General features: G+C 50.0%; 1 protein-coding gene across 1 annotated transcript in view; it reads left to right on the forward strand.

Moving 5' to 3' along the window:
• GDAP2 (ganglioside induced differentiation associated protein 2) overlaps positions 1-24,819 on the forward strand; it is an 81,367-nt gene that overhangs the window by 19,286 nt on the left and 37,262 nt on the right. The window contains exons 2-3 of the mRNA XM_073551020.1: positions 10,663-10,882; positions 11,103-11,242. Of these exons, the coding sequence (XP_073407121.1) occupies positions 10,707-10,882; positions 11,103-11,242 (316 nt within the window). The 5' untranslated portion in view covers positions 10,663-10,706. The remainder of the gene's footprint in view (positions 1-10,662; positions 10,883-11,102; positions 11,243-24,819) is intronic.

Genomic DNA, 24,819 nt, shown 5'->3' on the forward strand with positions numbered 1-24,819 from the left:
CTAGTAATTTGATCTGGATACGCTGAGGGAATGGAAGCCAGTGAAGAGATTTGCAGATTAGAGAGATGAATTAGTCGGGCAGCAGAGTTGAGGATGGACTGGAGAAGTGCGAGGGTGTTAGGGAGACCACAGAAAAGGATGTTGCAGTAGTCGAGGCGGTAGATGATGAGGGCGTGCACAAGCATTTTAGTAGATTGAGGGTTAAGGAAAGGATCTGATGTCTAAGAAATGTTGTGTTCCTTCTCCTGACTACTTTCCACACTGAGATCCTTTGCTGTGTTGTCAGCTGTTTATAGATCAGAAAATGTCAGGAAAATCCTCTTGGGACAGCGACCCTTTCTCTGGGGTTAATCAGAATCGTTGTACGTGACGGCAGCTGAGCGCTGACTACTATGTAACATGGGGGAAATGTGACCGGCTGATTCTGAGCACAATACCAGCTCTGAAAATTGTAGATTCACTCTGAAGGCATCAAAACTATGAATTAACACATGTGGAATTATATAATTAACAAAAAAGTGTGAAACAACTGAAAATATGTCTTATATTCTAGGTTCTTCAGAGTAGCCACCTTTTGCTTTGATTTCTGCTTTGCACACTCTTGGCATTCTCTTGATGAGCTTCAAGAGGTAGTCACCGGAAATGGTTTTCACTTCACAGGTGTGCCCTGTCAGGTTTAATAAGTGGGATTTCTTGCCTTATAAATGAGGTTGGGACCATCAGTTGCGTTGTGCAGAAGTCTGGTGGATACACAGGTGATAGTCCTACTGAACAGACTGTTAGCTGCTTTTTTCTTGCTATAATACAAATTCTAAGTAAAGAAAAACGTAAAGTAAAGAAAATCATTACTTTAAGAAATGAAGGTCAGTCTGAAAAATTGGGAAAACTTTGAAAGTGTCCCCAAGTGCATTGGCAAAAACCATCAAGCGCTACAAAGAAACTGGCTCACATGAGGACCGCCCCAGGAAAGGAAGACCAAGAGTCACCTCTGCTGCGGAGGATAAGTTCATCCGAGTCACCAGCCTCAGAAATCGCAGGTTAACAGCAGCTCAGATTAGAGGCCAGGTCAATGCCACACAGAGTTCTAGCAGCAGACACATCTCTACAACAACTGTTAAGAGGAGACTTTGTGCAGCAGGCCTTCATGATAAATAGCTGCTAGGAAACCACTTCTAAGGACAGGCAACAAGCAGAAGAGACTTGTTTGGGCTAAAGAACACAAGGAATGGACATTAGACCAGTGGAAATCTGTGCTTTGGTCTGATGAGTCCAAATTTGAGATCTTTGGTTCCAACCACCGTGTCTTTGTGCGACGCAGAAAAGGTGAACGGATGGACTCTACATGCCTGGTTCCCACCGTGAAGCATGGTGGAGGAGGTGTGATGGTGTGGGGGGGCTTTGCTGGTGACACTTGGGGATTTATTCAAAATTGAAGGCATACTGAACCAGCATGGCTACCACAGCATCTTGCAGCGGCATGCTATTCCATCCGGTTTGTGTTTAGTTGGACCATCATTTATTTTTCAACAGGACAATGACCCCAAACACACCTCCAGGCTGTGTAAGGGCTATCTGACCAAGAAGGAGAGTGATGGGGTGCTACGCCAGATGACCTGGCCTCCACAGTCACCAGACCTGAACCCAATTGAGATGGTTTGGGGTGAGCTGGACCGGAGAGTGAAGGCAAAAGGGCCAGCAAGTGCTAAGCATCTCTGGGAACTCCTTCAAGACTGTTGGAAAACCATTTCCGGTGACTACCTCTTGAAGCTCATCAAGGGAATGCCAAGAGTGTGCAAAGCAGTAATCAAAGCAAACGGTGGCTACTCTGAAGAACCTAGAATATAAGACATATTTTCAGTTGTTTCACACTTGTTTGTTAATTATATAATTCCACATGTGGTAATTCATAGTTTTGATACCTTCAGAGTGAATCTACAATTTTCATAGTCAGGAAAATAAAGAAAACTCTTTGAATGAGAAGGTGTGTCCAAACTTTTGGCCTGTATTGTGTGTGTATATATGTGTGTGTGTGTGTATATGTATCAAGCCACGCCCCGTCCACACGGCCCACGTTGTTAGTGCACACAGGTGGAGACACATTGACCTCCTGCAAAACTCACTAGCTGCGACGTCCCAGCCGCTGCGAGCTACAATCAGGGCCGCCGTCTTCCCAGTATCAGTGCGCGGCAGGCGCAGGCCACATCTAGCTCCATCGTGACTAGAATGGAGTTGCTCCTGTGAGGCATGACGTCACGGGAACGGGAGGAGTCTCGTGGATTACACCGCTGTGCTCATAACAGGAAGTTACTGTGCAGGTGTGAGGGGGGAATGAGAGTCGTGAGGGGGGGAATGAGGGGAGTGAGGGGGGAATGAGAGGAGTGAGGGGGGAATGAGAGGAGTGAGGGGGGAATGAGAGGAGTGAGGGGGGAATGAGAGGAGTGAGGGGGGAATGAGAGTCGTGAGGGGGGGAATGAGGGGAGTGAGGGGGGAATGAGAAGAGGGGGGGAATGAGAGGAGTGAGGGGGGAATGAGAGTCGTGAGGGGGGGAATGAGGGGAGTGAGGGGGGAATGAGAAGAGGGGGGGAATGAGAGGAGTGAGGGGGGAATGAGAGGAGTGAGGGGGGAATGAGAGGAGTGAGGGGGGAATGAGAAGAGTGAGGGGGGAATGAGAGGAGAGGGGGGGAATGAGAAGAGTGAGGGGGGGAATGAGAGGAGTGAGGGGGGGAATGAGAGGAGGGGGGGAATGAGAGGAGGGGGGGAATGAGAGGAGTGAGGGGGGAATGAGAGGAGTGAGGGGGGGAATGAGAGGAGGGGGGGAATGAGAGGAGTGAGGGGGGGAATGAGAGGAGGGGGGGAATGAGAAGAGTGGGGGAATGAGAGGAGTGAGGGGGGAATGAGAAGAGGGGGGGAATGAGAGGAGTAGGGGGGGAATGAGAGGAGTGAGGGGGGGAATGAGAAGAGGGGGGGAATGAGAGGAGTGAGGGGGGAATGAGAGTCGTGAGGGGGGGAATGAGGGGAGTGAGGGGGGAATGAGAGGAGTGAGGGGGGAATGAGAGGAGTGAGGGGGGAATGAGAGGAGTGAGGGGGGAATGAGAGTCGTGAGGGGGGGAATGAGGGGAGTGAGGGGGGAATGAGAAGAGGGGGGGAATGAGAGGAGTGAGGGGGGAATGAGAGGAGTGAGGGGGGAATGAGAGGAGTGAGGGGGGAATGAGAAGAGTGAGGGGGGAATGAGAGGAGAGGGGGGAATGAGAGGAGAGGGGGGAATGAGAGGAGTGAGGGGGGGAATGAGAGGAGTGAGGGGGGGAATGAGAGGAGTGAGGGGGGAATGAGAGGAGTGAGGGGGGAATGAGAAGAGTGGGGGAATGAGAGGAGTGAGGGGGGAATGAGAAGAGGGGGGGAATGAGAGGAGTAGGGGGGGAATGAGAGGAGTGAGGGGGGAATGAGAAGAGGGGGGGAATGAGAGGAGTGAGGGGGGGAATGAGAAGAGAGGGGGGGAATGAGAAGAGAGGGGGGGAATGAGAGGAGTGGGGGGGGAATGAGAAGAGTGAGGGGGGGAATGAGAGGAGTGTGGGGGGGAATGAGAGGAGTGAGGGGGGGAATGAGAGGAGTGAGGGGGGGAATGAGAGGAGGGGGGGAATGAGAGGAGTGAGGGGGGAATGAGAGGAGTGGGGGGGAATGAGAGGAGTGGGGGGAATGAGAAGAGTGAGGGGGGGAATGAGAGGAGTGTGGGGGGGGATGAGAGGAGGGGGGGAATGAGAGGAGTGAGGGGGGGAATGAGAAGAGTGAGGGGGGGAATGAGAAGAGTGAGGGGGGGAATGAGAAGAGTGAGGGGGGGAATGAGAAGAGTGAGGGGGGGAATGAGAAGAGTGAGGGGGGGAATGAGAAGAGTGAGGGGGGGAATGAGAAGAGTGAGGGGGGGAATGAGAAGAGTGAGGGGGGGAATGAGAAGAGTGAGGGGGGAATGAGAAGAGTGGGGGGGAATGAGAGGAGTGAGCGGGGGGAATGAGAGGAGTGAGGGGGGGATGAGAGGAGTGAGGGGGGGATGAGAGGAGTGAGGGGGGGATGAGAGGAGTGAGGGGGGGATGAGAGGAGTGAGGGGGGGATGAGAGGAGTGAGGGGGGGGATGAGAGGAGTGAGGGGGGGATGAGAGGAGTGAGGGGGGGATGAGAGGAGTGAGGGGGGGATGAGAGGAGTGAGGGGGGGAAGAGAGGAGTGAGGGGGGGGAATGAGAGGAGTGAGGGGGGGGAATGAGAGGAGTGAGGGGGGGGATGAGAGGAGTGAGGGGGGGGATGAGAGGAGTGAGGGGGGGGATGAGAGGAGTGAGGGGGGGATGAGAGGAGTGAGGGGGGGAAGAGAGGAGTGAGGGGGGGGAATGAGAGGAGTGAGGGGGGGGATGAGAGGAGTGAGGGGGGGGATGAGAGGAGTGAGGGGGGGGAATGAGAGGAGTGAGGGGGGGGAAGAGAGGAGTGAGGGGGGGAAGAGAGGAGTGAGGGGGGGAAGAGAGGAGTGAGGGGGGGGATGAGAGGAGTGAGGGGGGGGATGAGAGGAGTGAGGGGGGGATGAGAGGAGTGAGGGGGGGGATGAGAGGAGTGAGGGGGGGGAATGAGAGGAGTGAGGTGCTGCTCCAGTATGGGGCTATGTATAGAGAAGAGTGAGGCGCTGCAGGTGGAGGCTGTGTATAAGGCCACAGTCACACAGTCAGTATTTGGTCTGTATTTTAGCTCAGTGTTTATAAACCAAAACCATAAGTGGGAGAAAAATACAGAAGTGGTGACGTGTTTCTAATATACTTTTCCTCTGATTGTTTTACTCCAAGTTTTAGCTTACAAATACTGAGGTAAAAATACTGACCAAATAACGTGTGAAGACGTCTAAAGGAGAAAAGTGAGGTGCTGCAGAAGTGTTTCCAATTGTATATGGAAGAGGAGTGTGAGGTGCTGCCGGAGGAGGCGACTATAAAGGAGGAAAGCTGTGCTGCAGAAAAATGCTGTGTATAAAGGAGGAGCATGAGGTGCAGGAGGAGGCTGTGTATAAAGGAGGAGCGTGAGGTGCAGGAGGAGGCTGTATAAAGGAGGAGCGTGAGGTGCAGGAGGAGGCTGTGTATAAAGGAGGAGCGTGAGGTGCAGGAGGAGGCAGTGTAAAAACCTACAGATGACTACCCATTCCTGCTACTACATGTGGGGACAAATGACACCGCAAGAAACGACCTGGAAACCATCTGCAGTGACTTTGAAAACTTAGGTGTGAAAGAACTGGGCGCGCAGGTGGTCTTCTCTTCCATCCTCCCAGTGGATGGCCATGGAACAAGAAGGTGGAATAAGATTCTGCAGGTGAACAACTGGCTACGTCAATGGTGCCGTCAGCAACGATTTGGATTTCTGAATCACGGAGTGAATTGCCTATACGATGGACTACTTGCTAGAGATGGGGTGCACCTTACGAAGACTGGAAAACAAGTATTTGGAAGTCGCCTTGCTACTCTCATCAGGAGAGCTTTACACTAGAACAACATGGGAAGGGAAGCACAAGACCAGAAAAAGCCATACACCTGACAAATGCTATTGAGAACTCTGCTATTAGAAGTGGGAGGAAAGAACAAAGACAAAGGAATCTAAATAATAAAAATATTGGAGAAAGAGAAACCAATCACAAACTAAAATGTTTCTATACTAATGCACAAAGCATGGGCAACAAACAAGGAGAATTGGAACTACTAACACAGGAGAAGAAATATGATGTCATTGGAATCACTGAAACTTGGTGGGACAATACACATGATTGGAATACAAGGCTAGAAGGATACAACTTATACGCTAGAAACAGACTTGATAAACGAGGAGGAGGTGTCGCATTGTATGTTAGAAACGCGTATATCTGCACAGAGATTGAAGCTTCAGAGACTGGGAGTTCTGTGGAAACTGTTTGGGTAAGAATACAAGGACAGAACAATGGAAAGGACACCATTGTAGGCATTTACTATAGGCCGCCTGTGCAAGCTGAAGATATGGATGAACTCTTTATGCATCAAATGTGAAAAAGACTTGGGTATACTAATAGATCACAGACTGTACATGAGTCAACAGTGTGATGCAGCAGCAAAAAAGGCAAATGCAATTCTAGAATGTATTAACAGAAGCATACAGTCTAGATCACGTGAAGTTATTATTGCCCTCTACTCCTCATCTGGACTTAATAGCTGTCTACAAATATCTAAAGGGCTGTCACATTGTAGAAGGATCATCTTTATTCTCATTTGCACAAGGAAAGACTAGAAGCAATGGGATGAAACTGGATGGGAAGAGACACAGATTAGATATTAGAAAAAACTTTTTGACAGAGTGATCAATGAGTGGAACAGGCTGCCACGAGAGGTGGTGAGTTCTCCTTCAATAGAAGTCTTCAAACAGATGTTGGACAGATATCTGCCTGAGATGATTTAGTGAATCCTGCTTTGAGCAGGGGGTTGGACTAGATGGCCCAGGAGGTCCCTTACAACTCTACGATTCTATAATTCTAAAAAGTAGGAGCGTGTGGTGCAGGAGGAGGCTGTGTAAAAAGCAGTATCATGAGGTGCAGGAGGAGGCTGTGTAAAAAGGAGGAGCGTGAGGTGCAGGAGGAGGCTGTGTATAAAGGAGGAGCGTGAGGTGCAGGAGGAGGCTGTGTAAAAAGGAGGAGCGTGAGGTGCAGGAGGAGGCTGTGTATAAAGGAGGAGCGTGAGGTGCAGGAGGAGGCTGTGTATAAAGGAGGATCGTGAGGTGCAGGAGGTTGTGTATAAAGGAGGAGTGTGAGGTGCAGGATTAGGCTGTGTAAAAAGCAGGAGCGTGAGGTGCAGGAGGAGGCTGTATAAAGGAGGAGCGTGAGGTGCAGGAGGAGGCTGTGTATAAAGGAGGAGCGTGAGGTGCGGGAGGAGGCTGTGTAAAAAGAAGTAGCCTGAGGTGCAGGAGGAATAAGGCTCCTTAACTGCCACTGTTAAAAGTCGTATCGGCAGTTGTTAAGAGGTTAATATTGTGTTTAAAAAAAAAATTGCTTCAACAAAATGGTGCCGGTTGTGTTCCGTCTAATAGTGCGGGAGCGTTGCTATGTTCAACAGCGACAATTTGTGCAATATAATCATTATAATTTGTTATAACTAGTCACAGGTAGTTACTATGCAACGCCAGCTCTATATATATATATATTTGTAATCAGGAATGGTCACACATACCTTCATCCAGGATCCAGGAACTCATTAATAGCTACAGGAAGCGACTAGAGGCTGTTATTTTTGCAAAAGGAGGATCTACGAAATATTAATGTCACTTTTATGTTGAGGTGCCCATACTTTTGCACCGGTCAAATTTTGTTTAAATGCAGATTGCACATTTTCTGTTAGTACAATAAACCTCATTTGAATCCAGAAATATAACTGAGTCCATCAGTTATTAGATATATGAAACTGAAATTGCTGTTGCAAAAACCAAAATTGTTATAAAGAGAAAAGGTTAACATTAATAGGGGTGCCCAAACTTTAACATATGACTGTATATATATACAGTTGTGGCAAAAATTAAGAGGCCACTGCTAAAGTTTCATTTTGTCTGATTTTTCTCTTTAGGCCGGGGTCACACATGAGAAACTCGCGTAGTCTCGCATCTCAATACCCGGCACTCGGACCGGCGCGTGCGGCTCCATGTATTTCTATACAGTTGAGCGCTCCGGTCCCCGGTGCCGGGTATTGAGATGCGAGACTACGCGAGTTTCTCCCATGTGTGACCCCGGCCTTATAGGTATATTTGTGAAATATATATAAAGTGTAAATTGCTCTTTTATTCTATAAACTTCCAAGCACTGAGTTTTGAATGGTCAATTGTGGCCGTTTACCACTAGACAAAGAAGTGATTCCATCTCAGGAATATGAGGTTACAAATATTTCTTTATTAGTGAAGAATAAGCATTGATAGTAATACTGTGTGTATCATCGTTATCTTTTTATTCTTCATTAATAATACATATCTTTACCCTCACATTCCGGAGTTGGAATCACGTCTTTGTCTAGGGGTAAACACCCACAATCGACAGTCTTAGATGTATGTGTTTTGCAGTGTCGTCTGACATCTATTGAACCTTTTGCACATATAGAAATTATAATATATGTGTGTATATTTTTTTTCCACTACACAGTGTATTGAAAAAGTATTCACCCCCTTAGCTTTTGACCTGTTTTATATATTTTTGTATCTGATTTGTGTGTGAGGCATCAGCACTGAACAGTATAAGATGGTGAAGTGGGAAAAATATCGGCATAAATTAAATTTATGGACTCAAATAACTAAAAATTGTCACGTGCATATGTAATCATCCCTTTTGCTATGAAGCCTTTAAAAATTTCTGGTACAAGCATTTCCCTTCATATGTCCTGTGCTTAGTGACAGGACGTACCCCTGTGTATAATCTAAGTGTCACGTGTCTGTCAGTATATACACTTTACCTTCTCTGAAAGGCCACAGAGGCTGCAGCACCATTAACAAGAGGCACCAAAAACCAAACACCATGAACACCAATGAGATCTCCAGGCGCCACCGTGAAGTCCGTGGAGATCTCCAGGCGCCACCGTGAAGTCCGTGGAGATCTCCAGGCGCCACCGTGAAGTCCGTGGAGATCTCCAGGCGCCACCGTGAAGTCCGTGGAGATCTCCAGGCGCCACCGTGAAGTCCGTGGAGATCTCCAGGCGCCACCGTGAAGTCCGTGGAGATCTCCAGACGCCACCGTGAAGTCCGTGGAGATCTCCAGACGCCACCGTGAAGTCCGTGGAGATCTCCAGACGCCACCGTGAAGTCCGTGGAGATCTCCAGACGCCACCGTGAAGTCCGTGGAGATCTCCAGACGCCACCGTGAAGTCCGTGGAGATCTCCAGACGCCACCGTGAAGTCCGTGGAGATCTCCAGGCGCCACCGTGAAGTCCGTGGAGATCTCCAGGCGCCACCGTGAAGTCCGTGGAGATCTCCAGGCGCCACCGTGAAGTCCGTGGAGATCTCCAGGCGCCACCGTGAAGTCCGTGGAGATCTCCAGGCGCCACCGTGAAGTCCGTGGAGATCTCCAGGCGCCACCGTGAAGTCCGTGGAGATCTCCAGGCGCCACCGTGAAGTCCGTGGAGATCTCCAGGCGCCACCGTGAAGTCCGTGGAGATCTCCAGGCGCCACCGTGAAGTCCGTGGAGATCTCCAGGCGCCACCGTGAAGTCCGTGGAGATCTCCAGGCGCCACCGTGAAGTCCGTGGAGATCTCCAGACGCCACCGTGAAGTCCGTGGAGATCTCCAGGCGCCACCGTGAAGTCCGTGGAGATCTCCAGACGCCACCGTGAAGTCCGTGGAGATCTCCAGACGCCACCGTGAAGTCCGTGGAGATCTCCAGGCGCCACCGTGAAGTCCGTGGAGATCTCCAGGCGCCACCGTGAAGTCCGTGGAGATCTCCAGGCGCCACCGTGAAGTCCGTGGAGATCTCCAGGCGCCACCGTGAAGTCCGTGGAGATCTCCAGGCGCCACCGTGAAGTCCGTGGAGATCTCCATACGCCACCGTGAAGTCCGTGGAGATCTCCAGACGCCACCGTGGAGATCTCCAGATGCCACCGTGAAGTCCGTGGAGATCTCCAGACGCCACCGTGAAGTCCGTGGAGATCTCCAGACGCCACCGTGAAGTCCGTGGAGATCTCCAGACGCCACCGTGAAGTCCGTGGAGATCTCCAGGCGCCACCGTGAAGTCCGTGGAGATCTCCAGGCGCCACCGTGAAGTCCGTGGAGATCTCCAGGCGCCACCGTGAAGTCCGTGGAGATCTCCAGGCGCCACCGTGAAGTCCGTGGAGATCTCCAGGCGCCACCGTGAAGTCCGTGGAGATCTCCAGGCGCCACCGTGAAGTCCGTGGAGATCTCCAGGCGCCACCGTGAAGTCCGTGGAGATCTCCAGGCGCCACCGTGAAGTCCGTGGAGATCTCCAGGCGCCACCGTGAAGTCCGTGGAGATCTCCAGGCGCCACCGTGAAGTCCGTGGAGATCTCCAGGCGCCACCGTGAAGTCCGTGGAGATCTCCAGACGCCACCGTGAAGTCCGTGGAGATCTCCAGGCGCCACCGTGAAGTCCGTGGAGATCTCCAGACGCCACCGTGAAGTCCGTGGAGATCTCCAGACGCCACCGTGAAGTCCGTGGAGAGCTCTAAACAAGTCAGGGGCAAAGTTGTTGAGAAGTACAAGTCAGGGTTGGGTTAAAAAAAAATATATGTCTCTGATGATCCCCTGAAGCACCATCAAATCCATTATCCTCAAATAGAAACAACAAGGTAAACGCTATGTGGAAAACTGAAAGCGACTTGTAGCTGTAGTTACTGCAGAAGGAGGCTCCACAAACTACTGACTTTAGGGGAGTGAATAGTTTTGCACACTGATGTTTTCAGTCATTTTGTCCTATTTGTTGTTTGTTTCATAATAACAAGAAAACTCAATGTTCACAGTTGTCAACATGTTCTCTACATGAACTGATGCAAACACTCAAAACAGTAAAGTTTCCAGGTTGCAAGGTAGCAACTAACAAAACACAAAAAATGCCAAGGGGGTGAATACTTTCACAAGCCTACTTTGTATGTATCCCCACTAGTGATCCTGTATCATGCAGCCTCTCACACTGATCCCTCTGTAGGTATAGCATTCTGGCTGGATGTGGGGTCTTCCCTATTCTGCCCCATGGATCCTCTGGGTGCTCGCTCGTGTTTCGTGGATGCAGAGTCGTTACCCTGTTGGGCTGCTTCACCTGTGGGGGCCGTTCCCGATTCGTCCTTGTGGTCAGAGGACATTGAGTGTCATGCCATCTCCTCCCCATTCCCATGCAGAGAGGACATCAATCGGAAGGTGATATTGTGGTGAGTGAGCGCTGTGCTTGCCAGTCCGGTATTTACACTACAGCATGGGTTCCTGCCCACCTAGGGGCGCGTTTAGGGGCTTTCATGATAGTAAATGATAGGATATTGGTAGGATGGGTGGGAATTTGATGTCTGGTCCTCTTCACTGTCTCGGGGGTGGTCAGTATGTTCCACGTGTGATCTCTGCACCAATATTTCACAAGTTCTTCTGTGTCACCAGGACAGGGGATGTGGCGTTACTGAACTGCACCGCGGTGGTCAACACCAGCAACGAGACCCTCACTGACAAGAACCCAGTGTCGGACAGTATCTACCGCTACGCAGGGCCGGAGCTGCAGGAGGAGATGCAGAAGCTGAAAGGTGCAAAACCCCCTCCGCGCTAATCCCTTGCGGTCTGTGTATCCTACAGATGGTTGAGTGCTCGCTATCATCCTGTGCTCAGCCTCCATATTATGGGTCTCCAACAATGTCACTTAGAACTTCATGTTAATGTGCTCTCAACGAATCATCGTGCTTGTCCCCCCGATCACCGTCCTCGGCCCCCTCTCTCACCTTCATGATCACCGTCCTCGGCCCCCTCTCTCACCTTCCCGATCACCGTCCTCGGCCCCCTCTCTCACCTTCCCGATCACCGTCCTCGGCCCCCTCTCTCACCTTCCCGATCACCGTCCTCGGCCCCCTCTCACCTTCCCGATTACCGTCCTCGGTCCCCTCTGTCTCCCGATCCTCAGCCCCATTTCACTCGCTTCTCTCTCACCATCATTGGCCAACTCTCGCCTTCACGAATGCTGTCCTTAACCCCCTGTATCACACCGCCCTGATTACAATCCTCTATTTCCACTTTCTTGCCTTCCCCTGCCTCTATGTTCTCTACTTTCACCTCGCTGATCGCCGTCCTCGGGAACCCTCTCTAGCGCTCTCGGCGTCCCCTGCTTGCTCTCTTCTTCTCGATTGCTGTCCTCGGGCACCCTCACTTGCACTGTCGGCGTCCCCCGCTTGCTCTCTTCTCGATTGCCGTCCTCGGGCACCCTCACTAGCACTCTCGGCGTCCCCTGCTTGCTCTCTTCTTCTCGATTGCCGTCCTCGGGCACCCTCACTAGCACTCTCGGCGTCCCCTGCTTGCTCTCTTCTTCTCGATTGCCGTCCTCGGGCACCCTCACTAGCACTCTCGGCGTCCCCTACTTGCTCTCTTCTTCTCGATTGCCGTCCTCGGGCACCCTCACTAGCACTCTCGGCATCCCCTGCTTGCTCTCTTCTTCTCGATTGCCGTCCTCGGGCACCCTCACTAGCACTCTCGGCGTCCCCTGCTTGCTCTCACCCTCTTGATCGTGAATAGTGTGTATATCAAGCCCCGCCCACTCTACACGCAAAGCACTGTATAATAAATATCTAATATATATATTTTATAGGCACATCTTCACCACAACAGGTTACACTGCCTATCGTCCTTCTGTAAAGCTGGAAATAACACAATTTATTACCTTGCCGACACAGACCCCCTTCTGACACAGACTGCAGGAGGAGCCCAGAACCAGGAACTTCTCTCTGTCTGGCATGAAGCATCTCATTAACTTAAAACTTCAAACACAGATTAAAAAAAGAAACACAAGACAGATTTCTCCAACCCAGGAGTCATGTTAATCGGTGTAACAGCTCCAACCGGACAATGCCTGGTTCACATTACGCTTATTTATACAGCTACAACTAATGCCGCTCTAAATTAGTCCCCCTTTACAATTTCTTTTTAACCATAAACTTTTTAATAAATTTAACCCCTTCATGACTGGAGCTGTTTTCGTTCTCCGCTCCTCTTTCCAGAGCCATAACTTTTTTATTTTTCCGCCAATATAGCCATGTAAGGGCTTATTATTTGCGGGACGAGTTTTACTTTTGAATGACACCGTTGGTTTTACCATGTCGTGTACTCAAAAACGGGGACAAAATTCCAAGTGCGGTGACATTACAAAAAAAAAGTGCAACCCCACACTTGTTTTTTGTTTTGGCTTTTTTGCTAGGTTCACTAAATGCTAACACTGTCCTGCCATTATGATTCTCCAGGTCAGAACGAGATCATAGACACCAAACATGGCTAGGAACTCTCTAATCTAAGTGGTGAAAAAGAATTCCAAAGTTTGCTAAAAAAAAAAAAAAATAATAAATTGCGCTATTTTCTGAGACCCGTAGCGTCTCCATTTTTTGTGATCTCGGGTCGGGTTGGGTGAGGGCTTATTTTTTTCCGGGCCGAGCTGACGTTTTTATTGATACCACTGTTGTGCAGATATGATCTGTTGATCGCCCGTTGTTGCATTTTAATTCAATGTCGCGACGACCAAAAAAAGGTAATTCTGTAATTCTGGCGTTTTGATTTTTTCTCACTATGCCATTTAGCGATTGGGTTAATCCTTTTTTTTATTGATCGGGCGGTTCTGAATGTTTTTTTTTAATTTTTAAATACATTTTCTCTTTCGTCTCATTGGGGGACACAGGAACCGTGGGTGTGCTGCTGTCACTAGGAGGTTGACACTATGCATGAAAAAAATGTTAACTCCGCCTCCGCAGTATACACCCCTCCGACCGGCTGTAGGACAATCATTCAGTTTTGCTTAGTGTCAGCAGGAGGTGGACAGGGGTCTCTCGTAGACCCATGCCTACCTCAGTGTGCCGCGTTCCTTTTCAGGTAACCTTGGAGGGATACAGAGTAGAGCTGCTACATCTGTATTCCCACACCGGGGTCATGAGTGCGACGTGTACTGCCACCCCGTATCCTCATGAATCCCACGGGCAGGACCCTATCCCCTAACACAGGACTCGTGTTCAGGTGACCACTCCTGGTCCTGACCTTCATCTCCCATCACTCGCCCACCAGAGCCTGATGATCGAGAGAGACGCCCTGCAGATAAAGTTTGGGACAGCAATCTCTTCATGCAGGTAACCGGCCCCTGTTACGGGGTGAACCGGAGGTAAGAGGCTGCAGCGTTGTGTGATCTGCTCACCAGCCGCTCTGGCTGAGGTGACCGCTGTAGTCAGCACTCGGGCTTACAGCCCAGGGCTCTATTCTTAAGAGCCAACACTTACTTTCAAGCACGCGGTGCAGCGCGGTTCCAGCCTCCTCCCGAGGCAGCATTATGGCCCTGGGTTCCAGCAGGTGCCCAGCACGGCCGACGCCAGATTCCGGCTCCCAGCAGGCGCCGCCCCCGGCTTCCTCTTCCTGTACCAGCACCATCTTGGTGCTCCAGGAGGCCAGAGCAGGGCCCCGCTTCCGGGCAGGGATTCCACAAGACTTCTAGGCAGCGGCATGGCTGTTCACCTCGCGCTCTCTCTTTCCCTCATCAGCCTTCGGGTGGTAGCTGCAGTGGGGACACAGGTCGTGGGTATGTGAGTACTGCACTACATGTTGCTCCCTCACTCCGCTCTCTACCCCCGACGGTCGGCACCAGGTAAAGCCTGTCAGTATGCCCAAGGGGGAGCAGTCCCGCTCCTCCTCCTCATCAGCTTCAGTGACCCCGGTTGTATGTACCAAATGCAATGTCAGGCCTCCTTCAGGTCAGTCCTCGCCACTCTGCTCAGATTGCTGCAGACCTACGGTGTCACCTACGCTAGAGAGCAGGTGCAGCCCCCCCCGTTTTGCCTGTCAGAGCTCCCACATTACCCCTGGAGCAGGAGGAAGCCACCCTGCCTGCCGCCCAGGGGCCATCCATCGCCACGGGAGACAGCGGGTGTCCAGGATGGGGCCTCTTCCTTATCTAAATCCGTGGCCGACCTTACCAGGGTTTCACAGACCTTGGTAACGGTGCTTGACAGATTGCCACTTCAGACTCCAGTGAACACAGAAGCAGCAAAGGAGCCTCCTTTTGGGCCTTCTAGAGGCCGTAAAAGGTTTAGACAGGACCACCAATCCAGGTCCCCTTCTCACTCCATCTCACCGCCAGAATTCCTCTGGCCGTCTGCCTCCTCCCGGTCCTCATCCCCGGAATCAGGCGAGGCATTATCGGAGACACACTCAGAGGAGGGTTCTGAGTACGGGCCAGAACAGTCCCAGGGCGTCAAGGATATGGTTCTGGGCCTCATTGCCGCAGTCAATGAGACCTTTAGGCTAAGTGCACACGTACCGGAACTCTCGCGGAAATTACCGCGAGAATTCCGGAATTCCAGTCCGCGGGAAAATCGCATTTTAAATTCCCGCGATTTTCCCGCGGAAAAACTAGCATTTTGCAAGCGTATTTAGCTTGCAAAATGCTAGCGTTTTCCAAGCGATCTGGAGCATCGCTTGGAAAACTGATTGACAGGTTGGTCACACTCGTCAAACATAGTGTTTGACGAGTGTGACCAACTTTTTACTACTGAGGCTGCCTATGCAGCATCAGTAGTAAAAGATAGAATGTAAAAAAAAATAAAAAATAGTGTTATTCTTACCCTCCGACGTCCCGCGCATCCGTTCCCAGTAATCCTTATCGAAAATGCCCGCGATGACGTCAGTTCTCGCGGGATCGCGACGTCTCGCGGTCATTCGCGATGACGTCGCGCGAATGAGCGCGAGACTTCGCGATCCCGCGAGAAGGGACGTCATCGCGAGCATTTTCGCAAAGGACTACTGGGAACGAGAGCGTGAAGAGAAGCGGGAAGGCTGCGCGGGACGTCGGAGGGTGAGAATAACAATATTTTTTATTTTAAATTCTATTTTTTACAGGGATATGGTACCCAGAGCCCGGAGGACAGTCTCCTCTCCTCCGGACCGTGGGTACCATCCGCAAATGTTCTGCTTACTTTCCGCATGGTGGGCACAGCCACTTGCGGAAAGTAAGCGGAACAATGCATTCCTATGGGTGCGGGATCGCCGCGATTCCGCAAATTAATGAGCATGCTGCGGTTTTTACCGCGAAGCGATTCCGCCGCGATAAAAACCGCAGCATTAGTACAGCATTGCGGAATCCCATAGGAATGCATGGGATGCTGATTTTTCGCGTTTTCGCGGCAAAATCGCGCGGTTAAAACCGCCGCGGAAACGCGAAAAAAACGCCATGTGTGAACTCAGCCTTAACAGTGGGGACACCACATCAAAACCTAATGATCAGGCTTTTTCATTTAAGCGTCATAAGTCCCCCTCTAGGGTCTTCACCTCCCTCAAGGATTTTGAGGAAGTGTTGGCCAGGGAAAGGGAAAACCCAACCAGGCGGTTTCAGAGAGGAAGTAGTTTTGGGATTCTAGATCCCTTCCCTCCAGATTTCACCGCCATCTGCACCGCCTCCTCTTTGGTGGATCCACCAGTGTCCAGACTAGCTACCAATACAGTCCTCCAACTCGCCAGTGGGGCAGCCCTAAAAGATCCCAATGATAGGAGGATAGAATCCCTGGCAAAATCCACCTTTGAGGCAGCAGCCGCCACATTGTGTCCAGCCTTCGCCTCAGCCTGGGTAGCTAAGTCTGTTACAGAATGGGCCAAACAGCTTAGACAGGGCATATTGGCCAGGGCACCACCGGCGGAGTTCGCAGATCAAATCTCCCATGCCAGGAGGTATATGGTATCAGCAGCCCTGGATGCTGCGTTTTGCGCAGCTCAAGCATCCAGTAACATGGTAGCCGTCCGGCGGACGGTCTGACTAAAGGCTTGGCAGGCTGATTTGTCCTCAAAGAAATCACTGACCAATCTGCAGTTTCAGGGCACCCGGCTCTTTGGGTCAATGTTAGATCAAATCATTAAAGATGCAACGGGGGGTACAAGCTCCCTTCTCCCTCAGGCCAAGCCTCGTCGATATGTTTTCAAACGTAGGGCTCAGCCCTTTCGCCGTACCCCAGCGACAGGCACTTATGCTCAGGGCCCACAGAGGTCGCAAGCACCGAGAGATAGGAGGAAGGTATCATTTTGGGCCACCCCGTCATGGCATTCCCGCAGTTCCAATAGCAGAGCTACCAGGTCAGGGCCGGGCAGAGCCACTTCAGCGTGACGCCAGCAGGGAGTCCAACTCCCTTCCCAGTACCTCTCCTAGACTAGGAGGCCGCCTTCTCCTCTTCAGAGATGTCTGGCAGAGTTCAGTAGAGGATATCTGGGTAAAGGAGGCAGTATCAAGAGGATGCAAGATAGATTTCAACGTGCTTCCGCGAGATCGCTTCTTTCTATCACAACCACCAAAAGACGCTGCTATGGCTGTTCTGCGGCAATCGACTCTCTCCTCAAAGCAGGAGTAATCGTCCCCGTTCCCGAGCTGGAACGTTTTACCGGCTTTTACTCAAACCTGTTTTGTGATACCAAAAAAGGATGGCTCAGTTCGTCCCATACTAGACCTCAAAAGGCTAAACAGATGGGTCCGCGTATGCCATTTCAGGATGGAATCAATTCGTTCGGTAATTACGTCTATGGAGGATCAGAAATTCCTATGTTCCATAGATATCCGGGACGCCTATCTGCACGTCCCCATTTTTCAGGGACATCAAAGTTTTCTGCGTTTTGCTGTCCAAAAGCAGCATTTCCAGTTTGTGGCCCTGCCATTTGGGCTGGCAACAGCCCCCAGAATTTTTACAAAGATTATGGCAGCGATGGTAGCTATATTAAGGGTCAGAGGCATAATATTGGTACCATATCTCGACGATATTCTTGTCAAAGCGCCTTCCTTCGCTCAGGCCCAGGAAAATCTAGCGGTAGTTTTAAACACGTTGTCGCGGTTTGGTTGGATCATAAACAGGGAGAAATCTCACCTAACGCCAGCACAACGCCTAGAATTCTTAGGAATGGTAATCGACACCCGCCGCTCGAGGGTCTTTCTCCCAGAAAGAAAGTGGATTGCCCTCCAGCAGGGAATTCGCCCCTTCCTCCCTTACATTCAGACCAGGGAGTCCCTCAAGTGGTGGCTGACCTCTTTCATCTGGGACGGCCTTTTCCCCCTGTCCACTGGCAGGTAGTAACTATAGATGCCAGTCTCCTGGGCTGGGGTGCAGTATTCCATCACCTGACGGTCCAGGGACGATAGTGAGGCTTCTTGCCTCGACCATCAATCAACATTCTAGAACAGAGGGCGGTCTTTCTAGCACTCCTACATTGGGAAAGATACCTCAACAACAAGCCAGTCTGGATTCAAACGGACAATGCCACGGTGGTGGCATACATCAATCACCAAGGGGGAGCCAGGAGTCCCCGGGCACTGGCCGAGGTATCCAGAATCTTCAACTGGGCAGAAACTGCAATTCTGGTAATTTCGGCAGTTTACATTCCCGACACAGATAACACGGCCGCCAACTTCCTCAGTCGGGAGGGGCTCACGGCAGGAGAATGGTCCTTACACCAGGACGTGTTCCGTCAGATATGCCGGCAATGGGGGACTCCAGACGTAGACCTCCTGGCATCGTGGCAGAACAGAAGGGTCCTACAGTTTGTCTCAAGATACCGCGATCCTCTAGCAATAGGGGTCGATGCGCTGGTCATTCCCTGGACACAGTTCAGACTCCCTTACCTGTTCCCTCCCCTTCCTCTCCTGCCCAGACTGCTAAAGAAGATCAAGGCGGAAGGGGTGCCGGTCATATTGATCGCCCCGTACTGGCCCAGGAGGGCCTGGGTTGCAGAAATTCTCAATCTTCTCACAGGCACCCCTTGGAGACTCCCCGACAGACCAGATCTCCTGGCACAGGGGCCGTTTTACCACCCGAATTCTTGGTCGCTCAATTTGACTGCATGGCCGTTGAAACCACAATACTGAGAGCAGCGGGATTTTCGGACCGAGTCATTAATACAATGATCCAGGCTAGGATGCCATCCTCTTCCAGGGTCTATTATCGAGCCTGGAAGGCCTATTTTGGCTGGTGTGAGTTTTATCACATCACACCTATGCCCTCTTCCCTACCATCTGTCCTAGCCTTTCTCCAGGCAGGGTAAGATGGCGGTTTGGCCCTAAGTTCCTTGAAAGGCCAGGTATCTGCTCTCTCTATTCTTTTTCAAAAACGGCGTGAAAGTGCAATGAAGACTGCGCTTGCTTCTGGTGGAGTACAAGGTTCTTTATTCAGCCAACGCGTTTCCTGAGCCTACTGGCTCACTTCATCAGGGCAGATGAAGTGAGCCAGTAGGCTCAGGAAACGCGTTGGCTGAATAAAGAACCTTGTACTCCACCAGAAGCAAGCGCAGTCTTCATTGCACTTTCACGCCGTTTTTGCAAATTTGTCCTAGGACCCTGTGCAGACTTGCTGCTGCTTCTCATGCGTTTATGGGTGTTGTGACTTCCTCACAACCCCAATAGGTGAGCACCTTCCTTTTTCTCTGTTAATGTGTTTTTTTATACGGATTTTACACAGTGGATGCGCCCTGTATTTTTCCTTTCTATTCTTTTTCAAAGAAATTTAGCCTCACGCTTGCAGGTTAAGACCTTTCTGCAAGGAGTGGCACATGCGGCTCCTCCTTACAGATCCCCTGTGGCTCCATGGGATCTTAACTCGGTCTTGGAAGCCTTGACAGATTCACCCTTTGAACCCCTCCAGGAAGCTCCCACGTCTTTGTTGTCCTGGAAGGTGGTATTTCTCATAGCCATCACCTCTATTAGGCGGGTTTCAGAATTAGCGGCATTGTCCTGTTGCCCTCCATTCCTAATTATGCACCAGGACAAGGTTGTTTTGCGGCCTCCTCCTAACTTTCTTCCCAAGGTGGTATCAGCCTTCCACCTGAACGAGGATATAATCCTTCCGTCTTTTTGTCCCGCTCCAACCCATCCTCTGGAGCGTTCTTTGAATAAGCTAGACCTGTTCAAGGCGATAAGGATCTATCTGGCCAGGACCGCTGCCTTCAGGAAGGCGGACTCGCTGTTTGTTATCCCCAATGGGGTGAGAAGAGGCCTGCCGGCCTCTAAGGCAACAATTGCCTGCTGGATCAGAATGGCAATTCTGGAAGCCTACCAGGTGGACAGAGTGTCCCCTGCTGGGGTCAAGGCCCATTCAACCCGGGCAGTGGGCGCCTCCTGGGTGGTACACAACTGGGCATCAGCCATGCAGTTGTGCAAGGCAGCCACATGGTCGTCCGTTCATACCTATGCTTCAGCGGACGCCAGCCTAGGCAGAAGAATCCTGCAGGCGGCAGTGGTGAGTTCTCCGACCTGAAGGAAGTTTCTGTCTTTTCCCACCCCAGGGACTGCTTTTGGATGTCCCATGGTTCCTGTGTCCCCCATTGAGACGACCGAGTAAACAGAATTTTGGTTGCTTACCGTAAAATCTGTTTCTCAGAGTCTTCATTGGGGGACACAACGCCCTCCCATGATTTTGTTACTTGTAATGAATGTGTGATGACTTACATGATAATGTCTCCTCCTACTGCTTTTTCACTAACTGATGTCCTACAGCTGGTCGGAGGGGTGTATACTGCGGAGGCGGAGTTAACATTTTTTTCATGGCATAGTGTCAACCTCCAAGTGGCAGCAGCATACACCCACGGTTCCAGTGTCCCCCAATGAAGACTCTGAGAAACAGGTTTTATGGTAAGCAACCAAAATCCTGTTTTTTTTTTTTTTTTTGTTTTTTTTTACTTTTGGCATGCTTCAATAGTCTCCACAGGAGGCTAGAAGCCGCCATAGCGCGATCACCTCTGCTACATAGAGGTGATGCATAGATCACCTCTATGCAGCAGAATTACTGCATTACTATCTACCATCTACAACCATAGAGGTCTCGAGGGAGACCTCTGGTTGTGATGGCAATGCACCGATGACCCCCGATCACGTGACGGGAGTCAGCGATGCGCGTATTTCCGGCCGAGCACCGGAAGCTCTAGTTAAATGCCTGCCGTCAGCGTTTGACAGCAGGATTTAACTAGTTAATAGCCACGGGAGTAGTGCGATTCCATTTGCGCCTATTGCGGGCACATGTCATCTGTTTATAACCGCTGACATGTTGCGGCTTTGCGGTGGGCTCACCGCCGGAGCCCACCTCAAAGTGGGGGATACTTCCAGCTGACGTACTATTCCATCAGCTGGCAGTAAGGGGTTAAATAAAGTCATATTAACAGCCATTTAGCCTCTAGTCATTGTACGTTGTTAGACATTTCCTCAAAACATTAATCAGCTAAATATAATAATAACACAGGTCAACGAAAAAAAATTTTTTTTCTGGTGTCCAAAATATTTTAATGAATTTGGGGTATTTTTGGGGTGCTGATTCTGAATATGTCATCAGTTTTGCCAGATTGGCTCAAGTTTTTGAGATTTTTGGTATCTTATTTATAGCACTTGTTGGTAAATGCGACGCATCATCTCATTAATTTCTTTGGATTAGTACTTGAACTGAGCAGTTCTCAATATAGTTTTGTGTTAATTAGTGTTCTAAAAGTTTGTTCATAGCTTGATTTTTGCACTAACTTTATGTTGTTGTCTGTTTTCCAGTGAAAAGCATGAACTCATCATGAAGAAGTTGTCTTAACGATCCAGACTCATTCTGTTACATTTGTGGTGAATATACACTGCCAAAACATAGAAGAAACATAACACACTTCGTAAAAAAAGTGTATTTTGCCTATTTTGGGGTTATGCTTGGGGACCAAGACAAGTTTTGGGCACCACACATAGTGTGCAAAGCATGTATCGAATTATTACGAAAATGGAGCAAAGGACAAAGAAAAAGCTTCAAATTTGGTGTTCCAATGGTGTGGAGAGAGCCAAAAAATCATCATGATGACTGTTATTTCTGTGCAGTGCAAGTGCAAGGATTCAATAAGCATAAGAAACGAAAATGGGAGTAACATGGAATCTGCAAGAAGGCCTGTCCCTCATTGTGAAGATGTGCCTGTACCTGTGTTTACCATAAATAACAGTCATCATGATGATTTTTTGGCTCTCTCCACACCATTGGAACACCAAATTTTAAGCTTTTTCTTTGTCCTTTGCTCCATTTTCGTAATAATTCGATACATGCTTTGCACACTATGTGTGGTGCCCAAAACTTGTCTTGGTCCCCAAGCATAACCCCAAAATAGGCAAAATACACTTTTTTTACGAAGTGTGTTATGTTTCTTCTATGTTTTGGCAGTGTATATTCACCACAAATGTAACAGAATGAGTCTGGATCGTTAAGACAACTTCTTCATGATGAGTTCATGCTTTTCACTGGAAAACAGACAACAACATAAAGTTAGTGCAAAAATCAAGCTATGAACAAACTTTTAGAACACTAATTAACACAAAACTATATTGAGAACTGCTCAGTTCAAGTACTAATCCAAAGAAATTAATGAGATGATGCGTCGCATTTACCAACAAGTGCTATAAATAAGATACCAAAAATCTCAAAAACTTGAGCCAATCTGGCAAAACTGATGACATATTCAGAATCAGCACCCCAAAAATACCCTAAATTCGATGAAATATCTTTGGCACCAAAAATGCTGTTGACCAGTGTAATACAATAAATAGTAGCGCTAAAGTGCATAAGAGGTCCGGCAACAAGGAGACGGTGGTCACCACCGTGTCCGTGTAAAGTTCTAGATGGTGTAAATATAATGTGCGCTCAGATGCCCTTACAGATATAAATAAGAGTAGCTTAAAATAATGAACAAAAGAGCCAACGTGTCTCTAGGATAAATCTGACATCCACAATTTAGAAGTAAACAGTAACGCCTCCAGACACAAGGCTCGTACAATACTGTCCGGGAAATGTTATAGTGCCATAGTGCCTCCACAAGAAAAGGCCACATGGAGCTTATAAAAGGGGGGGATCCACCAGGGAGAATGGCCTATAAGTGACCATGGTGAGGCAAATTCTTCTTAGTGATCCATTTGTTGTAGAAAGAGCGGTGAATCTCCAGGATGACTCAAAATCCGCAATCCAGGAGATGAAAACCGGTGGCTGATAGCAGCGCCGCCTCGCCGGAGGCAGCGACCGCTGAAGGGACTTGAATACCGATGAATGAAAAAAGTCCGTGACGTCATAGAACACGAGTTACCGCTGGGCTGCAGCCGCTACGGAGCAGCGGACCGACCAAAACACTTTCCAACGCGTTTCGGAGACGTCACGCTGGTCCTGTGCTGACGAGCACTAGCGTGCCGGTCTAACACAGCGAGTTTTTTTCATTCATGCCCGCTATCAGGTGTTACTAGCGCCACAGTCCACATGCCCACAACGGGGTCGATGCCCCTCGTTGCTAGAGATCAGCTTAGATGCTGGTCAGATGCTCGTCAGATTACCTAGCGGGGTCTTTTCTCCAAATTCTATAAGTCGCACTGTCTTGTGAAATGTCAAGACACATTTTCTTGTAGGCCACATGGTCCATAACCACTGGATTCTCACCCTTGTCCAAGGCCTTAATAATAATTTTTTCATTAGCAGCCGGGTCTTCAAGTGTTGTCCTCTCCTCTGGGGACAAGTTGGAGTGACGGTTATTTCTCTCCATACAGATCTTCTTCATGTCTCAATGCTGTAGTTTCCGTGCCTGGAGGCGGCATCTTACTCACAGGTCTAAGATTCGTAAGGGACCCTCACCCAATGGTCTGTGCCCCTCAACCAGATCAGCCAGTACCCTGACTGTCCGGAGGTCTTCTTCCGGGTCCCAGTGAGGCACACTCATTGAGGTATCAGGTGTTTTAAAGAATGTCGTCCACTTAAGTTTACGTGACAAGAGATTGATATCTTTGACCCATTCGCTAGTGGGAACAAATAATGACCGCAGCACAAGACCCCCTCCTCGCCCGATGATGGAGATATAAGGAAAGGTCGATAATCCCATTTTCATCATTTGAACAGGTTACCTCTGTAAGTTGGGAGGGCCTCCCAGTCATTCCCTCAGACCGTAGGGGACAATTCTCTTCTAAAAAAAAAAAAAGAGGAAGACGATGAGGATGAAGCTGATAAAGGGGCCAGGGACTGCCAAATGTTGTGATGCTGCATCCATCCAATGGCTTGAATTCCCCCCCGATAATTCCTGCGATCCTGCCACCCCCGGGATCCTGGGTTTATGCATCTTCCTCCGTATAGACGTGCCTCTGCCTCCTCCAGAATCGGCCCTGCCCCACTCGAAGAACGCCTGATCCGAGGAGATGTCGGTCTCTTGTACTGTTGTCTCCTGTAAGAAGGAAGATGTCCTCCTCGCCTCAGTCACCAGCGTCTCTAATGAACTGTTTACGGTCCCTAATTGATCCCTGGAGCTGCTCGATATTAATTTACAGAAGTTTTTCTCTTCTCACAAAATTCTTATCTGTTTTAGTCCTTCTGTAGCTCGTGTCAGATTCTCAGAGGTGATCGTAAATGTGTTTGTTTCCTCTTCTAACAATATATTCATTAATCTAATAGAGCTCTGTATTAGTTCTCGCTCCCATTTACCAAGCAGCTCCTGAGATCTGCTTCTCTTTGCCGGTATCAGGCGACCTAAGTCCCCTGAGAACAATCCGGTGTGTAATGTAATTCTCTGGTGACTGTATCTCCCACCAGGACCTCACATTGTCCCTATAACATACTGCTAGTTCCTGAAGTAAAGTCTAGAGATCAGAGGTCTTAGCTGTCCATAGTTCCTGCTCTGATCCTGAGCATGCCCCCTCTCTCGCACCTCCCTGATCACCGTCCTCTGTTCCCACTCTCTTGCCGTCCTCGGCCCTCTCTCTCGCACCTCCCTGATCACCGTCCTCTGTTCCCGCTCTCTTACTGTCCTCGGCCCCCTCTCTCGCACCTCCCTGATCACAGTCCTCTGTTCCCACTCTCTTGCCGTCCTCGGCCCCCTCTCTCGCACCTCCCTGATCACCGTCCTCTGTTCCCACTCTCTTGCCGTCCTCGGCCCCCTCTCTCGCACCTCCCTGATCACCGTCCTCTGTTCCCGCTCTCTTACTGTCCTCGGCCCCCTCTCTCGCACCTCCCTGATCACAGTCCTCTGTTCCCACTCTCTTGCCGTCCTCGGCCCTCTCTCTCGCACCTCCCTGATCACCGTCCTCTGTTCCCGCTCTCTTACTGTCCTCGGCCCCCTCTCTCGCACCTCCCTGATCACCGTCCTCTGT

Source organism: Dendrobates tinctorius, unplaced genomic scaffold (genome assembly GCF_039654945.1).
Source record: "Dendrobates tinctorius isolate UK_male_01 unplaced genomic scaffold, ASM3965494v1 ptg000172l, whole genome shotgun sequence".
Classification (NCBI taxonomy): domain Eukaryota; kingdom Metazoa; phylum Chordata; class Amphibia; order Anura; family Dendrobatidae; genus Dendrobates; species Dendrobates tinctorius.